The sequence below is a fragment of the Muscardinus avellanarius genome, assembly GCF_963383645.1.
Source record: "Muscardinus avellanarius genome assembly, chromosome: 4".
Lineage (NCBI taxonomy): Eukaryota > Metazoa > Chordata > Mammalia > Rodentia > Gliridae > Muscardinus > Muscardinus avellanarius.
The window spans coordinates 157296802-157317179 of record NC_137789.1 but is presented as its reverse complement, the minus strand read 5'-3'; the positions used below and the strand labels follow the sequence as shown (position 1 = coordinate 157317179).

Here is a 20378-nt window from a genome sequence, read left to right as displayed (position 1 = left end):
ACAGAGGATCCCACACTGGCTTCCCCCTCTACCCTGCGCTCCACGCGGCCTGCACACAGACACTTCCGAGAGTTGCTGAGGCCCCGTCTATAAGCTCTCCCTGCACTTATGCCCAAAGGGAAATGCATGGAAGAAGCAAAATCCACTCCTTGCTGCCGTCTAGTATTCTGACCGGATTAATGGTACAAAGAAAGGCAATAGTTTTGCCATTTCAGGATTTCAAATCATCATGGGGAACAGGGATTACCCACGGAAAGAATGACCCAGAAATTCTTCCCATGAAAAGAAATCCAGCTGGAACATAATTTAATATCGTAATAACCATGATCCCTTGAAAAAAATGTGTCACAGCTATTTTTAAATGATTTCCACTCCATATATATGAACCACTAACCCTATTATTTCAAGTATTTGATCTTCTTTCTAGGAGTTTCTAAGAGCCTCATAACCTAGCAATTGCATAGCACCCCAGCAAGCTATTGACCTTCCATGATCTATTCTTTGTAACATTGCACTGATTTTACTTTCCCAAATGAAAACTAGTCAAATTCATGATTTAGTACAAAGTCATGCTCTGTCCCTCTTGTCGATTCTTCTTGTCCGTGTCCCTAGAATGATCTCAAATACCTTAAGTTCTTAACATGCTGCTGACTTGTCCAGTGACAAAGCAGAAAAAGAAATGCATATAAAAATATTATAGCCATCTTTCGCTTAGCGTGGCTCTGCACAAATCGAATCACATTAAATCCATCGGAGGCAAATTTAAGATTTGCCAAAGGAAACCCAAGCGATGGTGGTGAACGCTCCGCCGGGGCTACACGGCTAACACCGCGCCCACCCCCTGAGTCACCACCAACCTCTGTTTGTTTTATCACCATATTTTTTGTTCAAAAATTGCTAAGTTGACAATGAAGCACCGACGATGAAATTACTCAGACCGACACAAAACATCCACAGCTAACTTTACGCTTTTAGGTTTTGGAGTACATTTGATGAACAATTACTGCAACTGCTTATTACTGTGCATTTATAGGAAGCCACTGTATAATCAAAAGCAAAAAGCCGGCCCAACGAGCAGCTGTGGGCCTTTAGGAAGTTTTCTATGTTCCCGAGAAATTAACATGCTGACTTCCTCCCAGAGATCTTGCTTGGTGATAATAACATTAGCATATGAGAAATCAACACTCTGAATAGAGATACGAGCTTGACAAAAGGTAATCTTCCACAAATACGAATTTATGTGCAAAGAAAGACCCCGAAGGGATAGGAAGCAGAAGATGTCAGCCTTCCGATCACTCCACATTAATACGTCTCCCATGATCAGAACCGGACAGCTGCACACGGAGCCAGAGTATGAGAAATCTCCATACATTCCCACCACAAGCATGGCTTCATCTAAAACACTATGTAGTTCCTTGGCACTTTTTTTTTTTTAATACTGGAGATTGAATCCAGGGGTGTTCTACCTCTGAATTATGCCTCCAGCCCTTTCTTATTATTATTATTGTTTCAAAACAAGATCTAAGTTGCTGAAGTTGGCCTTGAACCCACATCATTCCTACCAGCCTGCCAAGTACTGGGATTACAGGCATGCATCACCACACCTGGCTGACTATATAGTTATTCCTTAACCATAAAAGGCATCACCTACAGTCAGCCAATGGCAAATACCTATATGCATATATAAATACATTCACAAATACATAGGCGTATGTGTGGAAATATATATGTATGTATGTATTTTACCTTCTACTATATCAATAAATAAAAACCTATTTTTCTCTCTCTCTTTTTTTTTTTTTTTACGGTACTAGGGATGGAACCCAGGAACATTCTACCTCCCAGCTACACCCCCAGCCCTATTTTATATTCTTTATTTTGAAACAGGGTCTCACTAAGTTGCAGAGGGCCTCACAAAGTAGCTGAGGCTGTCCGTGAATTGCGATCCTCCTGTCTCAGCCTCCCCCTACCCCCGAATGCTGGGATTACAAGCATGCGCACCACACCCGGCTAAGAACCTATTTCTGATTAAAAGTACATTTCAGGGTGGGGAATATAGCTCAGGAATAGAACGTGCCTAGAATATGTGAGACCCTGGGTTTGATTCCCAGCACCATAGAAGAAGAGTATCATTACGTATAAACTTAGATAAAATCAATACTGACTGCCTAATCCTGTCCCCCAGGGGCCTGAGAGCGCTGCTTCCCAACACAGTGAGACAAGCCTATGGCCCCTTCCTTTACAGCCACCATGTTTACTGACCAAACTTCTCCCCAAAACACATAGGTCAAGGGTGACATGGTCCCAACAGTCACCCAACTGATGGGCATGTTACTTTCTCTGGTAAGACCTCGTCCCAGAAGTTCTTCTTGCAGGGTTCCCCAGGAAAGCAAAAAACACCCATCGGTACGTGAGGTGCAGAAACACCACTCTCTCTTCCCAAGTGTGGCTGAACATCCCATTTTCTCACCACGTAGAGCTGCCTCCAGATGGTGGACCACTCCCGCAGGGTTGTGGTGACTTCCTGGATGAGCGGCAGGTCACCCGGGATGACAGTTTCATGTTGCCTACATAAAAGAAAGGAAAATGGCGGACTCCGTCAACCGCTGGAAGGCGCCCTAATTCCCAGTCCAGCCCATGGAGTTCAAGTTCTTAGCCAATGCAAAGAAAATATACAAAAAGATCGTGTTCCTGTGTATAAGTAAGTATACAAACCCCCAAGAATGACAAGTAATATTTGCACAGAGCTTTGACTGCTCATACATTATCCCCCGTGTAAGCTGTCTCCCTCGCCCGTCAAGGTAAGATGAAGGAGGCGAATAATATCCATTAGAACTCTTCAGAACATCAAGGTCTGGGAAGTGGAAAGTATATTCATGATATGTATACCCATCTATCTTAGCGATGCCATAAATTATAAGCAGTCTGTGTGGCATTAAAATGCAGGTTTGGGTTAGGATTGTTTTTACATTTCCATCATGCATAAAGCTCATTATATGTTAATACAGGGAGCCGTTATCCTTGGCAAAATGAGAGGTGACAGCTTCTAAGTGTGCGTGGGCACTCTACCCAGGGCCCGCCCTCAGCACCCTCTTCCCCTTTGCCCTCCACCCCACAAGATTGAATCCAGATTTGCTTTTAATTAAACTTGCTTTATGCACTTTTTTAAAAAAAACAAAGTGGACATTGTCTCCTGGATGCTTCTCTGGGTCTGTCTCTAAGCTACTCTAATTGGACTGGGACTGTTTGGGATGGGGTGAGAAGCTGAACCTGTTCCTGATGTAGTTAGTCTACCAGACCGCAGGAGTCCTCTGCTCAGCCTGAGCCGATCAGAGCCCAGTGAGAGGAGAAGGTCCAGAACTCTGCCACAGGTCTTCCTGTACCCCATGGAATCATGGGGCCCAGTGTGGGAGGGACCCTAACTTTGGCTCATTAGAGGGATTCAGCCTACAATTACTTATGGACAGGAGGTGCCCACCCCAAAAAAAAAAGAGACAATGGAGTCCCCAGGGGATGGTGTGTGGGGAGGACCAGACTGGACATCTGCAGTAGGGCTGCGGGCAGGATCACCCTCCGCACAACACAGCCGCCAAGACTCCAGTACGGACATTGCCAGCGGCTACCAAGGCTCGTGACTGTCAAAACTGTCTGCCGAGCCTGCACCGAGTCCCCAGGAGCAAGCAGACACAAATGTGATCCATTACCATCTACAAGGTCACCCTTAGGAGGCCTGCAGGGGAAGCTGCTCACTGCCTGCTGTGTGTGAACATTCAGCAGCAACCGAGTGCTGAGTCCAGGCCTCCTCATGCTGCACTAGAGGCACGGGAACCCCACTATGCCCACGCGGTGGGGCCTCAATCCACACTCTGACCAGGTCTCAGCTGTTACCTGCTATGCTCCTCCTGCCCCAAAGCCCTGACCCGTCACTCTGAATTAAAGTGCCAAGTGGTACTAATGGATTGATGTCACTGCTTGTGTTGGGGATGAGGAGTTCCCAGACCCCTGGGTCCAGCCTTATCTCTCTTGTAAGGCCAAAGGGGATGAGAGAATGAATGTGAGAATCAATGGGACCCTGGGAAGGAAGAGAGAGCTTGTGAAGAGATACAAACTTCCCATTACAGAGAGGAGAAAATTCAGGAGTTCGAAGTGCAGCAGGGTGGCTACAGTTAGCAACACTGTCTCACAAGCTTGCAAAGGGCTGAGAGTACATCTTATGTCTCCTCTCCATAAACCAGTAAGAATGTAAAGCAGTAGTTGCACTGATACCTTGACTTAGACATTCTACCATGTATATATTTTTAAAACATCATATTGTATACTGTAATGTATCCAATTTTTGAGGATAAAAAAGGAATGAAAAGAACAGATAAGCAAAGGTGGCCGTTCTTTCTAGTCATTTGTTCTTAGACAATTGAAAAGAGAAGTCAGGAGACGTCCGGAGACAGGTGAGGGCTAGAGGGCCCGAGTGCAGCTTATAGCAAGGGTCCAACTCGGTCTACAGGCATCCAAGGCCTGTAACAAGGGAGCAGTCACAGAGAAATCGAAAAATCAGAGCAGGAAAGGAACAGCATCAAGTGATGGGCATGGGAGAGGAGGAGGTGGAGCCCCTGGCACTGGGCCAGGGTCACACCAGGAGGAATGGGGGCTTCAGCAGAAACAAGCAGCTGGCCTGGGGTGCACGCCAGTGCCCAACACTGGTGGTAACCCTGAGCAATGACATCAGCAGCACCTCAAAGCTGACGACACCTTGCTGATCATGCAGGTACCTGTGCAGGAGACAAATGGAAAGTGCTGGGGGGGGAGGGGGGAGATCGGTAGCAACAGGCATGCATCCACCATCGGGTGTCTCAAAGTGAAAGAAGTTTCTGTGCCCTGAGAAAAGAGGGAAATCAGGCAAGAGAGAGATCCTGCAAGAAACAGATCATGTACAACAGAGAGGCCATTAGAAAGAGAACCTGCAGGAGGGATGGGATGGTGGATGTGGAGATCATGGAGGCAGGTAGGGTGGGGTAAGGAGCAGCCCTTCAGCACTGGAAAGGGGCGAGGACAAGGAGGCGGAGGTCTGCAGCCTCTGGAATCAGGGAGGAGGGGCGTGCTCACAGGCCAAGCCCATGGCAGGAGGCCTCCAGGAAGGAGCAGCCTGGTAGCCAGGTTGGGTGGGAGCCGGTGTCAGGGCCCCATACAGAGCATGAGGGCAATGCCGGGAGCCCCAAGTATTGGGAGAAAACTCCTTCCACACTGCTTCTGTCTTTGTCTCTGTCTGCCTGTGCACACTAGAGCACAGTAGACCAGAGGACCCAGGAACAGGAACAAATGTGCCTGTCCAGGTGGGGTGGCTCTACTTACTGAGCAAAGGGCTCGTCTCCTATTTGTTTTATTATTATACTTTATAATTACGTTTACATACATTCTTTTGTATACATCAAAATGCCTTTTCTTTTTCTTGTTTTGTTTTGTTTTTGTGGTGCTGGGGGTTAAAACTGGGGGCATTCCACCTCTGAGCGATACCCAAACCTTTTTCATTTATCTTTTGAAATATGATCTTGCTAAGTTGTGGGGGGCCTGGCTAAGTTGTTGGGGATGGCCTCCAATCTAATTCTCCTGTCTCTGCTTCCCAAGTCCTGGGGTTATAGGTGTGTGCCACCATACCGGCCTACAAAATGATTTGGGTGTTTGCTTGGGGGTGTAGTAGGGATTGAACCCATGGGCATTCTACCACCATGATACGTTCCAGTCCTTTGTATCCTTTGTTTTTATCTGTTTTTATTTTTGTTTTGTTTTCTTACTAGGTTGCTGAGAGTCCTGCTATTTTTGAGACTATCCTCAAGCCTGCGATTCTCCTACCTCAGTCTCCCAAGTACTGAAAGAACAGGTGTGGTCCACCACACCAGGTACTTAAAACACTTTTAAAAAATATTAAACCACACAGAAGCTGACTTGCATAAGGGTCCTGAAACAGACGATATAAAATGTGTTAAATGCCCACTCGATTCAGTTATTTTCAACAGGAGCATAAAAGTCTCAAAACTCTTCTCCTTCCCCTCAAAGTTTTGCATACAAAACACTTTCTATCTTTAAAAAAAAAAAAATCATGTTGCAGGTCATCACCGTTCAGGCCCTGAAAGATTCTCTTCCTTTTAATTAGGCATCGTGGAACTCCAGAACCCGGCCGGTCCTTTTCATATGTTAAAAGTACAGCACTTGGAAAGGCAATTTTGTAATCAGCCAAAGAGATGTCATTATGCAGTAATCATATGATTAGTAATTTTATAATTTGCATATTTAACTGAGTGTGAAGATGTGGCAGAGACCAAAAAAAGAAAACATTTTAATGTTCCTTCTCCCAAGTTCACACCTGGTTTTTCATTCGCCTTTCCTGCCTAATGGGTTCCTGTTCTACAAATGTCCTTTTAATGAGCTTATACATCAGTCTGATGACCTCTAGGAAACATACATCACAATTAGGTGAAATGTAAATTCATATGTGTCCCAATTTAATAACGGGTGCGTCCCCCCAGACCCCATTTATATCACAGCATGCTAAGCCTGCCAGAGAAATGGACTCAGAGCTGGCAGCCTGGGGCGTCTCTGCCAAGTGAGGTAGCCCACAGAAGAGCAGACACAACTCTTTCCCAAATCAACCTCAGGTTCGAAAAAAAGAGCCGCAGTTACGGTGCTGACCTGAGACACTTTGAAGGATCGAGGCAACGTGGTACATAGCTGTGCATCGCCACTCCCGAGCCCGCATCCACTCGCCTATAATCTCCACCCCAGAATCATACCCTGCCAGATACGGGCAGGCAGGTCAAGTATAATTATTGCAATTCTTCATTTAAACATCAAGACCAGACTCACCCTTTTCCTTCAACTATGGCTTCTTTGAGATGAATATATGAAGCAGGAAATATGCCCTTTGAGAGGAAAAAGAAAGGAGTTTTCATTACCAACATGAATAAAAATCAAACAATAGCACCCAAAAAAGGTAGGGGTAGGGGGAGCTGGATTATTCTTAATTCTGCAAGTCTTAACTCGATGAGTATGTATTTCAAAGAGTCTGCAGATGTCTTAGAAGAAACAATGTGTTTGCACAAGAAGAAGTCCACAAAAACACAAGAAATTCCTCGTCTCCTCCATAGGTTGTCTCGCCCTCCTACTGCTGACAGCAACACAGGAACGTCAAAGCCAAGGATTGCAAACAAAAGAAAAGGAATTTTTCTATGATACTCTCGGGTGGTTTCCCCCTTCCAAAATAGTAAAAGCCATCAACAAAAGTGGGTTTAAATGTGTGCATCAACCAATGACCTACACCACGGGGAATTTCTCATACATCTCCAGAGGACCAGGAAGGTGGGAAGGAGTTAGCTCAATCTGTAGTGCTGCTGGGGGTCAACCCCACCTTACACGTAATTCTGTGCTCTGGATTTGCAAAGCGCAGGGCACACACCAGCGACGGAACAGTGCCCAGGGTAGACAGTTTCATTATGGAACCCTCGAAGTCAGGGACAGTCTGTACCAGTAGGAGGAGATTTATCAAGAGTCGTGGTCCTGCTTCAAGAGCAAGCTGGTCTTGCCCTTGTGGAGGAAAGCAGGCAGGCACAGGGGAGGCACACAGTGGGGCCACGGAGCTGGGCTTCGGGGCAGCACAAGCCAACAGCAGTGCTTGCTAAGGAAACCCAGGGAGTGCCAGCGACTTCAAGGCACCTGCTGCAGGAAAGGGAACTTCTGACAGCATCACCTGGCATTTACCCCCAAAGAGGTCCAAAAGGCAGATGGCCAATCATGCTTAGGAAGATACTGGGCAGGGGAGGGCTGGCCAGAGCAGGCAAAGAGGGAGGGAGGTGGCAGGAAGTCAGAGGCTGAGCCACTCAGGATTGGCCCGTTCAGGTCCTGGTGTCCTGGCACCTCCAGACTCCAGGATGGTCTGAAGGTACATGTGGGGCATCCCCAACAGGAATGCGCTCAAACTGGGTATAAAAAAAAGCCACTCCCAGCCCTGGCAGGTGCACAGGCAGAGTTCCCCCTCAGTCTCAGCAAACTGAGACTCACGGTGCCAGGGCAGGAAACCAGGAGGTTTGAAATAAGCATCTTCAACCAGGGCATTAGGGACTGGCCCAGACCAACTGCACGTTTATAAATATTTACACAAAGGAGAGTTACAGAGCTCGGGGGCAGGATTCCTCATACCTGCCTCCCTTTTTCTGGTTCTGTGTGGGAGCCCCTCCCAAAATTACAGCCTCTGTAAGGCTCCAAAGTCTTCATCCTCCAATGAGGGCTGTCGATGGGAAAGTACACAGGCCTGTTCTCAGCTCCAGCGCATTTGTGAGATGCAAGGCCTGGCCACCCTGGGCCAGGACGTACTAAGCTCAGGAGGTACTCGGAATGGGAAGGATATGAAGCTGAGAAAGGTCAGACTCAAAGCCAAGAAGCAAGTGAGCAGGAAAGGGAAGCGGGCCCAGGGGATGTACAGGGGCCAAGAGGTGGCAGCTCTGTCCCTGCAGGGGGCGTGAGTTCAGGACCCTCACGCCTTTATTACCAAAGTCTTCATCTTCAGCGCTCCCAGCAGCCAGCCAGGATTTCCCCTGACACGCCCTTGATTGGAGATGTGGAAATGCACATGAAGAGAGAACTATCCCCCCTGCACCAGGTTGAAGTCTACCCTGTGCACACCCCAGGCTGCAGGCCTCTGGATGCAGGGCTGGCTGACCATGCTTTCCATAGGTGACTCTACCATTGAAACATCACTGTGACTATGTCAGAGGAGGCTGTGCTGGGGACCAATCTGAACCTCTCCCAGGCGGCCCCGCCCCGGTCCTTACAGAGCTCAGGTGTGGCCGGTGCAGCCTGGCGCGGGGCTCTGGGGAAGGCAGAAGAACTCTTCCAACGCCTGATTACAGGCTTGGGACCACAATGGAAAATCCGGCCCAATATGGAGATAATGAGAGACAAATTTTAAGAAGTAAAATGAGCCATCTGTCAAGCATAATTAGGTATTAAAATGTGTGAGTTAGCGTGGCCAGCCTAACCACAGCCTGGACCGGACAGTGCCTCAATTCATCATACCACGGGCTCAGACTGAAACCGAAGAGCCATAATTAGGCTTTGCGAAGCTAAGGATGGCAAAGCCGCACGGAACTGTGGCCGGGAGTGTCCACAGTAATGACTGGAGGTATAATTGCACGCTTTCCGTTTCACATATTCAAGGAACCGTGTGTGCCTTTTGTTCCTTGACTGGGGCAGGGGTAAAACAGTCTTAAGCCGGTGGGAATGAATGTGCATGACCTTTGCAAATGTGTTGATTTACCAAAGATAATGTGGGACCGAACACTGTCAGCACCATTTTATTTTGGTGAAGTCATCACACTCAAGCCGTTCTCTTACACAAGGTGCCTGAGCAGGATGCAAAATTCTACCAGGGATCCGACCTGTCGCGAATATAGCCAGCCCTGTGTCGTGGCCCAGAAAGTCACAGAAGAGGCCGCCGCTCCACGTACACACACCTGGTATTCCCAAAAACACAAGTCAGGGCTGTTCACATTCCAATAAAACTCAGATGCAAAGGGGATGGAGATTCCCCTTGCATTAAGTTTCAGAGAGAGGACTTACCTTCTTGGACTTTTTCCTTAAGGTGTAGCCTCTGTACCACCCTAAACAAACGCAAAGTTGAAAAAGTTAGTGCAAGGAGACAGCACGGGGGCCTGGGTGTGCAGAACGCTCTGATCTGCAGAGAGGGAGGCTGACTTGTCACAGCTCAACAATGCTCACTGCAGGCTGTGGCGAGCATCCTTCATGAGAAGATCATGGCAACTTCTTCCTCACTGGCCTCTCTGCCTTCAGGCAGTCAGAGCAAGTCAGGAAGCCCAATTCTAAGAGGAAGGCTTGTCCTTCCAACATGGCCTAGAATACGTTCCTTGTTCTTATGGTATTCTGACCAAGCCTGACATGGATCAGGTTTCTCCAAGGGCACAGACCAGCATCCTCAGATCATCAAGGGCTGCCCTGAACAGAGAGCCCATTGAGAGCCTCAGCGCAGGAGCTTCGCCCCGGGGTGCCAGTGACCTCCCCAAGTGCGGCTGTGGTAAAGGCTTGGTCACAACAGGAAGCACAAGCCCAGCAAGGCCAACTACCGGCAGGCTTGGCCGGGACTCAGCTTCCGGCCTCCGCGTGGTGAGAGAGATGAAGGCCAGACAGTGGAAGGAAAGGCGTGCTAGAACTGTTCGTGTGCACCTCCCGGGCAGAATGGACAAGTCCCTTCAAGAGCCAAGTAAACTGGACTCCACCCCGGTGCCGCCCAGCAGGCTAAATGCATGAATTATCCCTGCAGATGACAAGGGTCTCGTGGCCTGGGTACAGCTTGCCGACAACTCCACTGCGGCCTGCTGTCGATTGGGTCTTCCCATACCCAAACATCCCCAATCCCTTTAGGCCTCCCCAGCCTCTAGGAAGCAAACTGAGGGCTCAGAGACAAAGCCCAACTCTGCCCCGTGGCGCAAAGGGACCACACTGCAGAGTTGCAGAGGGCACTTAGAAAATATGTAAGTTGGATAAATTCCCAGAAATTCACCAAACACTGGGTTTTATATGTTGTCAGGAAGCCAAAGCCCTGCAGCCAAGGACACGGGAGTGAGAGAACAAGTCAGACAGCAACTGTGCGGCCACCACCCTCAGCACCTCTCAGAGCCGGGGGAGGAGAGGACCGGGCACCACAAAGTGATGGTGTTAAGTCGAGCCAAACCCTCAAGGAAATATTAAGCAGATGTTCTCTAAATAGCTGAAGAAGAAGAGAGGAACTCCAGGACCCTTGCAAAGAATGGGCTGAGACCCAGTGAGGTCTAACCTAGGCTGCAGACCCAAATGTCCAGATGCCAGGCACACACCTGAGGCTGCCTCCTGACAGCCACACTGTTGGGGTCAGAGGTCTCAGACGTGCCGACCCTGAATCAGGGCGCACCGGACCAGAGTGTTCGTGAAAGAGGAGGGTAAATCCTCTAGCGAGTCACTTAAAAGCTGTACTGATTCCATTTGAAGGACTGTCCTTTATCTCATTACTTGGTCCTTCCTGTGGTTTCAGTCTTTCTTTTCTAAAACTGACAAAGGATCAATGTCCTGGAATGCGTAAGGAAACCCACGGTGCTTGTCCCCACATTCTGTACACGCATTATTCCTTCATCTAAGCAAGGCCATACCCCACATGCCAGAACCTTACTAGATGCACAAATAAAGAAAGAGACTGGACCCATCTCTGACCTCTGTAAGCTCAGGCCTGGAAATCCTCTAAGACAGGCAGGACTCAAACCACGAACAATACTGCATGGCAAAGGGTTCAGTGTGGAAGAGAGGGTGTCACTGTGGGGACATATGATCTAATGATGTCTGCTAGAAAGGAGGGCCCAGGCTGGGGAGAGAGAGGCTCCAGGAAGAATTGATGCCCTGGGGAACGTCTTCCCGGCAGGGCTGGCTGGTGGCCCACCTCATCAGGCAACCTGCTTCAACCACAGGTGGCAAATCTGGGCACAGCTCAGTCCCTGAACCCACAGAGGCTAGAGCACAGCACAGAAAAATGGCAGGCCATTTTGAAAGAAAATATGTCATATATATAATCTATACTTTTTTCAGTACTGGGGATTGAACTTGGGGGCATTCTACCTCAGAGTTATACCCCCAGCCCTATTTTTTATTCTTTATTTTGAAACAGGATCTCATGAAGTTGTGGAGGGCCTCACTTAGTAGCTAGGGTTGGCCATGAACCTGCGATCCTCCTGTCTCAGCCTCCCAGGTACTGAAATTACAAGCATGCACCCTCACGCCGGCTATATTTTTAAATAAGTCGGATTCACATGCCCTGGCTGGATCAAAAGGATAATTTACCAGTGTTTGTGAGATGTTTGAAGTTGCCCCCAGGTATAGTATCGAGCCCCTGGGGGCCATTATGGAGAGCAGGCAACAGGACTCGCAGCACCTCAGCCACACCAGAGGCACTGAGACTCCAGAGACAGGGCTTGCCATCTCCTGAGGGGCTGGCCCTGGACACTGCTTGAGGGCAGAGCCTGCGCTGAAAACCTGGCCCAGCACTGGCTGCCTCCACAGAGACCTGGAAGGTACCTGTTCTTTGGTCTAGTCTCCAAGTCTTTGTGCATGCCAGAGACCACAAGTAACTACAGGTTGAAAGTAAGCCGGGGGTGGTGGCGCACGCTTGTAATCCCCGCGCTTGGGAGGCGGAGACAGGAGCATCGCGCTGGTTCGTATCCAGCCTCGCTGGCTTAAGAGACCTTGTTTCCAAATAAAAATATAAAACAGGTCTGGGAGTGAAGCCCGGAGGTAAAAGGGTTTCCAGGAACCCCAGTACCACAAAAAAAGAAAGTAAAAGTATTCTTTAAACCACTTTTTTTATTTGCTAGTTGCCCTCAGACCTACAATCCTCCTGTCTCAGCTTCCCAAGTGTTGGGTTGCAGGCATGCGCCACTGTGCCCAGCTTAAACCTTATTTAATAGAGAGTGGTTATCTCACAGATAAAGAGGGAAAGTAAGCCAGGGTAAAGGTGGCCATCACCTAGACAGGACATCACTGGAGGCAAGCCCACGAGGCCCTGAAAAGATCAGAGAAACAGAAGAGCACCGCTGACAAACAGAAAACTGTTCTCAGAGCAAAAGTGGAGACAGGGCGGGGGGCAAACTATGAAGAACTGTGAAATGTAAACAGAACACGAGGGAGACACAGAAGGAGGAGCGGAGGAGAGCGCTCCACTTTCATTTGGTGCTAAAGTCACCAAGATTCCCAAAGTGCAAGTCTCTGATCAGATTCTGATTTAAACCAATGGCGAGCTGTCAAGGAAGGGAAATCCATTTTATGGTAAAGCGCCTTCGCAAAGACTGAAGGACTTTAATCAGAAGTGAGGAAGGAGGAGCGGGCTGCAAATGACAGTTCACTGAAGGCCCCCTATCACCCTGTCCGCCCAGAAGTCCCACGCCACTCTCTGAACACTTTGAAGTGTGTAACAAGGACACTGACAACCGTGGGAAGGCACCGTTTAAAGACAGCATTCTCCCTCCAGAGCAAGGAAAGAGACACTGCGGTCCGCACACAGCCCGGCTGCACAGGAAGTCATTAAGCATTCAGGAATGATGTCACTGTCCGGTGTTTATTACCCGGGATTTCAAGTTCAGCCGACCAGCGGCCAAAATAAAAAAGATATCAGAGCATTTTCCCTGCAGATCAAAACAGGGCCTGCAATGAGCAGTCTGATCCTTCACCTCTACTTAATTTCCCTCTGTTTCCTCCGAGCCACTGGCAATATGAATGGGGAGCAGATAAGGGAATCCAACTGTCAGCTGCCAGAACTGAAAGCGGGCAGCCGGCGCTCAGCACCGCTGCTCACTCGCTCAAGGACGGGCTCTGCTCCCTGGAGCTGCAGCTGCTTCCAGGCACAAGGAGTGAACGCTGACATTTCCTTTCGGACAGGACTTTTTAGGGATGGAGTTCTAATTCGGCATGCATCAGATGGGGCAACAAGGACCACCCCCAGGGGCACTGTAATAGGTCAGTGCCCCCCAGAAGTGTCCCAAGGACACTTGGACCAGCCTTGCCTTGCACCCCCTTCCCCAGGGGCTGGTGCAGCAAGCTGAGTATGGGAGTTCATACTGGGCAAAGTGGATCGCAAACACCGAGTGACACTGAGCTTGTGGGGGACCTGGGAATGTCCACCGTTTCCTCTCCCGCTGGGAAGGGCCCAGCTAAACCTAGTCTGCAAGCCACTTTGTAATTTCAAGGACCCATCTTTATCGGATCTGTAGATTTAGATGCTGTATGGGAATCGCCCCTTGTAGCAAAAGAGGAATCCAACAACAGAAAACACAACAAAATGTCCATATTGGAGCACTGTTTTCAAAAATCAAGCCCCGTGTTGGGGCAGAGATCACTGATAGAGTGCTGGTCTGCCACATGGAAGGACGTGGGTTCAATCCTTAGCACCAGAAGAAAAAGAAAGAAAGAAAAAAGCCCATCTTTGCTTCCCTTCTATGTAACGATAATTACAGCCTAGGATGAAAGATGGTCCCTCAAATAACAGGCAAAACACTAACTATGAAAAACAGTTGCCTACTAACACCCAAAGGCAACAGAAAACACTGGAACCCAGAATACAGACACTGATACCTGTAACAATTGCTTCCGTGGACTGCCATCCCAGCTGACAATCCGATCACACCTACTAAGACAGGGGGCACAGTTTAAAGGAAAACTGAGAGGAAATAAGAAATTATAATTGAGGCCCATCTGAAGTGCACCTTTAATGAGAGTACTGAGAACAAACACTTCACAATTCACATCAAAATGACGAGAAACAAGAATATGTTAAGTCAATCTTTTCTCAAATGGTTAGTTATTAGGAGTCAAGACTTACACTTGCAAAATAAGGAGCCAAGGATATATCTGTTTTGTTGTTTAGGAGGATAAAAGTGGTGAGTTGAAGTTTTAAGTTGATAATAACAAAGTCCCCAGGGCATTCTACTTTCGAGCTACACCCCTAGCCCTATTTTTAAATTTTTATCTTGACACGGGGTCTCTCTAGGTTGATGAGAGTCTCACTAGTTGCTGAAGCTGGCCTCAAACAGCCTCCCAAGTACTAGGATTACAGATGTGCCCCACCACACAGGCACAAAGTCCATTTTAAGTAACTGACAGCTGCCCCAATGCCCTTCCCCAACAAAGCAGCTTCCCCAACACTGAGCCTTTGGAACACTTTGCCCAGCCGGCTCACAGAACCTCCCAGCTGCCCGAAACCGTAAGAGAAACTACACCAAACAAGACTCACCTTCATAGGTCTCCAGGATGTGCACCGTGTCCCCAATTTGTAGAGAAAGCTCATCTGCTCCTCTGGCATCATAGTTATAAAATGCTATCGAGAAAAGAGGGGTGGGAGAACGTATTAATAAAAGAAATGACCGTTTGGGTTATTTTTGCTTGTTTTTAATGTTCATATTTCATATCGAAATATATTCAGTCTAGGCCTCACCCCCTCTGATACCCACAAAGGTAGCATTTTCTTCCAGACACAAAAGTACAGCATCTCCAGTGTAAATCACAGAAACTCATAATGACCCATCAGAACAGACAGCCATGATGGGTTTTTTTTTTTCTTCTTGTTTTTGTTTTTGTTTTCTGTGGTACTGGGGAATTGAACTCAGTGACATTCTACCCCCAAGCTACACCCCCAGCCCTATTTTTTATTCTTTATTTTGAAACAGGGTCTCACTAAGTTGCAGAGAGCCTCACTAAATAGCTGAGGCTGTTTGCAAACTTTGATCTCCCGTCTCAACCTCCCAAATGCTGGGATTACAAGTGTGTGCCACCACACCTGGGTTCTTTGGGGGGGTTTGTTTGTTTGTTTTGTGGTACTGGGGATAGAACCCAGGGGCACTGCACATCCTAGCTACACCCCAGACCTATTTTTTATTCTATCTTTTTGCAGAAGGCCTCACTAAGAAGCTGAGGCTGTCTGCAAACCGTGATCCTCCGGTCTCCACCTCCCAAATGCTGGGATTACAAGTGTGTGCCACCACGCCCAACTTTTTTTTTTTTATTGTTGTGAAATGTATATAATCTAGAATTTTCCATTTGAATCATGCTAAGTATAATTTTTCCATTTGGCATTAATGTTGTACAACCATCACCCCACTCTATTTCCAGAACATTTCCCACACCTTATAGGATAAAGAAACCCTATACCCATTCAGCAATAACTCTCCGTTTCTCCCTCTCCCAGGTCCCTGGCAAGCCTCTAATGTACTTTGGGTCCCCATGAATCGGACAACTTATGTAAGTGGAATCAGATGATAGGTCTTCTTGTATATCTGTTCCATGAGTTAGTATAATGTCCTCAGGGTTGGTCCATGACATATCTTCTATCAGAACTCCAACCCTCTTTACACCTGAATAATATTCCATAAGTGAATGTTTACATTAAGAAAACTAAGGACAATGTGGAAGGCATCTTACTTTTCATGGTACTAGGTAGGGATAGAACCCAGGTGCCACTTCATACACCATTTTTTATTTCCATTAATGGGCTTTTTTAAATCTCCTAACCATGAATCATTTGTACCCAAATATTCTTTGAAAACCAAACTGATAAAATTATCATATAACCGGTATTGATAGCAAATTAGTAGGCAATATCGCATCCACAGTAGACTAAATACACAAGACTGAGAAGAAATCCAGAGGTAGGGGTGCGGCTCACTATTGGGCCAGGGCCCAGCAGGTACAGGGCCCAGTGATCGACCCCCAGAGCTGCCAAAAATAAAAAGAGATCCTCACAGCTAACACTGACACCCACGAAATGTCTGAAATCCCAAATGTTGATCCCGATACACAGCTGTTCCTATTTTGCAAAAGGGTTGTATTGCTCATTGGTACGCGCCTAAACAATCACACCACTAAACTCAACCAGATTTGCCCTAAAGTGTTATGGAGAAAAGGCAGCTGTCACACGTAAAGAACGGTACAAAGAGGGATGCACATAAGTCCTCAACCGGCCTACTTTCAATTTAAAAAACATATATATATATATATATATATATATATATATATACATAAAAACTGTAAATACATGCAGTCATGCACACACACACACACACACACACACACACACACACACACACACACTAATGCCTATCCCACAGTCAATGTATCCAAATGACGTAGCATTCATGTAGAACTCATCTGAAGCCCTGATGGAGTCTGTCACACCCACCCGACCACCCCGGGCTCACCGGGCTGGCCTCGTGTGCCACCTGACTGAATTGGCCCCTTCAGGTTTTCCATCCTGAACCACGTGCAATCTCCTCTGGCCAAGCCCTCCAACACCTGGGCCACCTCCCCTCTCCTGCCCTCCAAACACACACTCCCTTCCTGGGCTGTGCCCCCACAGAAGACGCCGGCCTGCGGCACACCTGCGTGCACCAACTCACCCCCCTTGACCTGTGCCTCCCGCTGGGTGAAGCCCATATTTGCTCCTCTGAATATCACTGGCACAAGACAGAACCACTCTCTGTCCCTTTGTCTATTGTTCTGTATGAGCCAACCTCCTTCCGGATTCTGTGTCCCCAACTAAAATGAAAGCCTTCAATCATGCACGCCTGTGAGGACGGGACGTGCTGAGCCGCACAGGGGTGCCCTTGATGAACCGACTTGCCTGAGCTGCCCTGGGCTACAAAGGCAGCCCCAGGGGGCGCCTGTTCAAGTGTCTGAAGACAGGTAAAATGAGTGGGACACGGCTCCACCGGACACCCGGGTGGCCACCAGCACAGGACCTACTCTCCCTCTCTGTCTGCAGGTCCTCTATCTGTAAACTAAGGGTGGTCTCACAGCATCAAGGCTGTATTCTGTGTCTTAAAGGGCAGGCCAGGGCCCAAGAACAGTCAGTCGATACTGAGGACTTTGTACCGTAGCTGTAGGGGCTCTGTTATTTCTGCTATGAAAGCTTTATAGGTTCCACAACCCTCTGTAAAAGTCAAAGCAAGGACACTGTAAAAGTCACAAATTCACCAAAATTATACAACATCAAAAAACACACTAATGTAGGTAATCCCATTTTCTCAGATAATTGCCTCTATCCCCAATGTTTATAAAATATAAGTACCCTCAACTGACAGAGAGTAATTCGTAGTTTTTTAATTTATTTAGCATTATATGGTGAATCTTTAACAGGAAATAACTGTGCCAGGTAAAGAAAACCCAGAACATATGCCAAAGCCTCCCCAGTTCAGTATAACCATATTCTTAAGCCCACAGGAATCATAAATACATTTATCACCATTATTAACAGCATCTCTACTGGCATGCCTACTCTGCTATAGAAACCAGAGAGCCACAGATGTCAAAAAGAATAAAAATAAAATAGAATGAACAGGTCAAGTGTAAATACCTTTAGCACGAGTGTTTTCTAAACACGTACACATCCTTGGCTTTCCACCGCCGAGTGCCCTGCCCCACCCCCATCCCAGTAGTCAATGTGAAAACTGGTGGCAAAACTCTGTGACAGATTGAGAAATCACAAATTTAACCATGAAATAAGCCTAAAGGCCCATGATTGCATGCATGAAGGAAAAACAAAGTCCCAGAGAGGTGACAATGGTGGTGATGGCAGTGATGCTGGTGATTACTAGTGATGATGGTGATGACTGTAATGATGGTGGTGCTGATGGTGATGATGGTGGTGCTGATGGTGATGGTGATGATAGTGGTGATGATGGTAATGATGGTGATGATAGTGGTGATGATGGTAATGATGGTGGTGCTGATGGTAATGATGGTAATGATGGTGGTGCTGATGGTGATGATGGTGATGATAGTGGTACTGATGGTGATGATGGGGCTGATGGTAATGATGGTGATGATGGTGGTGATTATGGTGATGATGATGATGGTGGTGATGGTGGTGTTGATGGTAATGATGGTGGTGCTGATGGTGATGGTGATGATAGTGGTACTGATGGTGATGATGGTGCTGATCGTAATGATGGTGATGGTGATGATGGTGGTGATTATGGTGATGATGGTGGTAATGATGATGATGGCAATACAGCAGTATACTGGCTAACATTCACTGAGTATATTCTAGGTACTGGGCCATGAGCTAAAAGCTCCATGTGTTCAGACTAATTTATCCCTCAGGACAGTTTGATGAGTATAGATTATTTTCCATTTCCCTCAATCAGGGCTTACAGCCCAGAGTCCTCCCATCCACCAGGCGCTGTTGCGGAGTTGTGGGGACCGGGGCCAGCCTGGACCAAGGCTGGGGCTCCGCAGCCCTGTACAGCCTCTCCCCAGCTCTCACTCAAGAACAGTCACAGCTCTCTCGGGACCTGAGCCTGCCTCTGCAGATTCCCTGAAGATCACAACACCCAGATTGGACTTCTCTAACAGGCCTGCACATTATGATACTGGCTGGCTGGAGTTAGGATAGCTCCTGAAAACCTCCAGCCCCAAGCTCCACGTAAGCTTTCATTTTATAGACTTGTGACAAGGGGCAGAAGCAGGCAGGTGGGGTTACAGAAGTTGAAACCTGGCAGTTAGCCATTGCAGGATTGCTGGGGGAAGTTGTGTGTGGGGAAGAGAAGAGGGAAATTTTCTGAGCAGGTTACTGACCTACGTGACCTTCTGCAAGGCCGGATAGAACCTTTACCTATCTGCAGGTGGTGGCCTGGATATCTGGGCCTGTGCAGGCCACTTATCTGTTGTTACATTCTTCTGTGTAGCAGAGCAGGGGTTACATTTTAGCCTACCACTTTAGTGACTTTTATTCTTCTAACACATCATCACTTTCACAGAGTACAGGATAAAAAGCAGGCCGACCACCTCCATTAGTGAGCGTGAAAAAGGACTTGCTGAGCTCTAACCTCATTCAGGAAAAAGCAAAAGGCCAACGTGACTGTTCTCACTGAGCAAAACCCACTCCAGCCCTGCAGCCCACTTAGCAGATGGAAACGCAGAGCCTGACACCCTGGGGCCGTGTCTTCCTTCTCAGACGGTCGCAGCACCCACGCCGCCTGGCCACGCTGCCTGGCCACCCTCCGCCACCTCTCTGTACAGGTAGAGCTCCTTTCTCTTCCCTCTGGGACTTTCTGAAGCTTCCCTCTACCGCCGCACCTTGCCCTAGACCTTCAGAAGGGGTTAAGCTCTCCAGCACAGCACCTCAAGCCCTGGGGGTCTGGTTAACTCACCTTGCACACTCCTCACCCCCTCCACATCGGCTCCCTCCCAGGCCCACCAGGAGCGGCTCCTGTGCGGAACCCCTCTCTGCGCTCTGGAAAGGTGTGGATGTGCCCTGTCTGTGTCCCCTGTAGGGCTAATTTCTAGAAACCAACAGCCTGTCCTTGGGTCTCACAAACCCTACACCCTGGCCCGGTCTGTGTCAGCCACATATACTCAGCGTGGCCCACACTTGTCAGCCCTATTCTTATCCACCTGAACCAGCACTGGGTTCTGAGGAGACTTGGGCTGGAAGTAGCCGCAGCGTGCAAAGTCAGTGTACAAAGTCGGCTCCACAGCCTGGTTTCTAGGGAAGGAACCTGTGACACACAGGTCACTCAGGAAACACTGGGTAGGAAGAATCAGGGCATTACACACTTCCTTTGAACTTGATCCTAGGGAAGAGGCCGGCTCCTGACCCAGGGCTTGGTGAAGCCACAGACACAAAGTCAACTATACCGTTGTGAATACCTCAACAACCAAATCTACCAAGAGTACTAGCGGGAATTTGGTGCCAGTAACCACAAACAAAAGACAAATGCATCAGGCGGCGTTACATAGCACCGGAGGTGGATGCTGGGTTTTCTAAATGCTATCTCCAGAAGGCGATTGGCAGCCACTGCCAAGCACTG

At 48.1% G+C, this 20378-nt stretch overlaps 1 protein-coding gene across 10 annotated transcripts in view; it reads right to left on the bottom strand.

Annotated features, from left to right (window-relative positions):
- The window catches only part of DOCK1 (dedicator of cytokinesis 1), a gene marked incomplete at both ends in the record, with an annotated part of 504224 nt that overhangs the window by 435199 nt on the left and 48647 nt on the right, over nt 1–20378 (bottom strand). For 8 of the 10 annotated variants that reach the window (XM_080694979.1, XM_080694982.1, XM_080694983.1 and 5 more), the window contains 4 exons: nt 2471–2567; nt 6856–6911; nt 9604–9644; nt 14807–14890. In XM_080694979.1, the coding sequence (XP_080551105.1) occupies nt 2471–2567; nt 6856–6911; nt 9604–9644; nt 14807–14890 (278 nt within the window). The remainder of the gene's footprint in view (nt 1–2470; nt 2568–6855; nt 6912–9603; nt 9645–14806; nt 14891–20378) is intronic. The other 2 variants (XM_080694984.1, XM_080694980.1) reach the window with 2 other exon arrangements.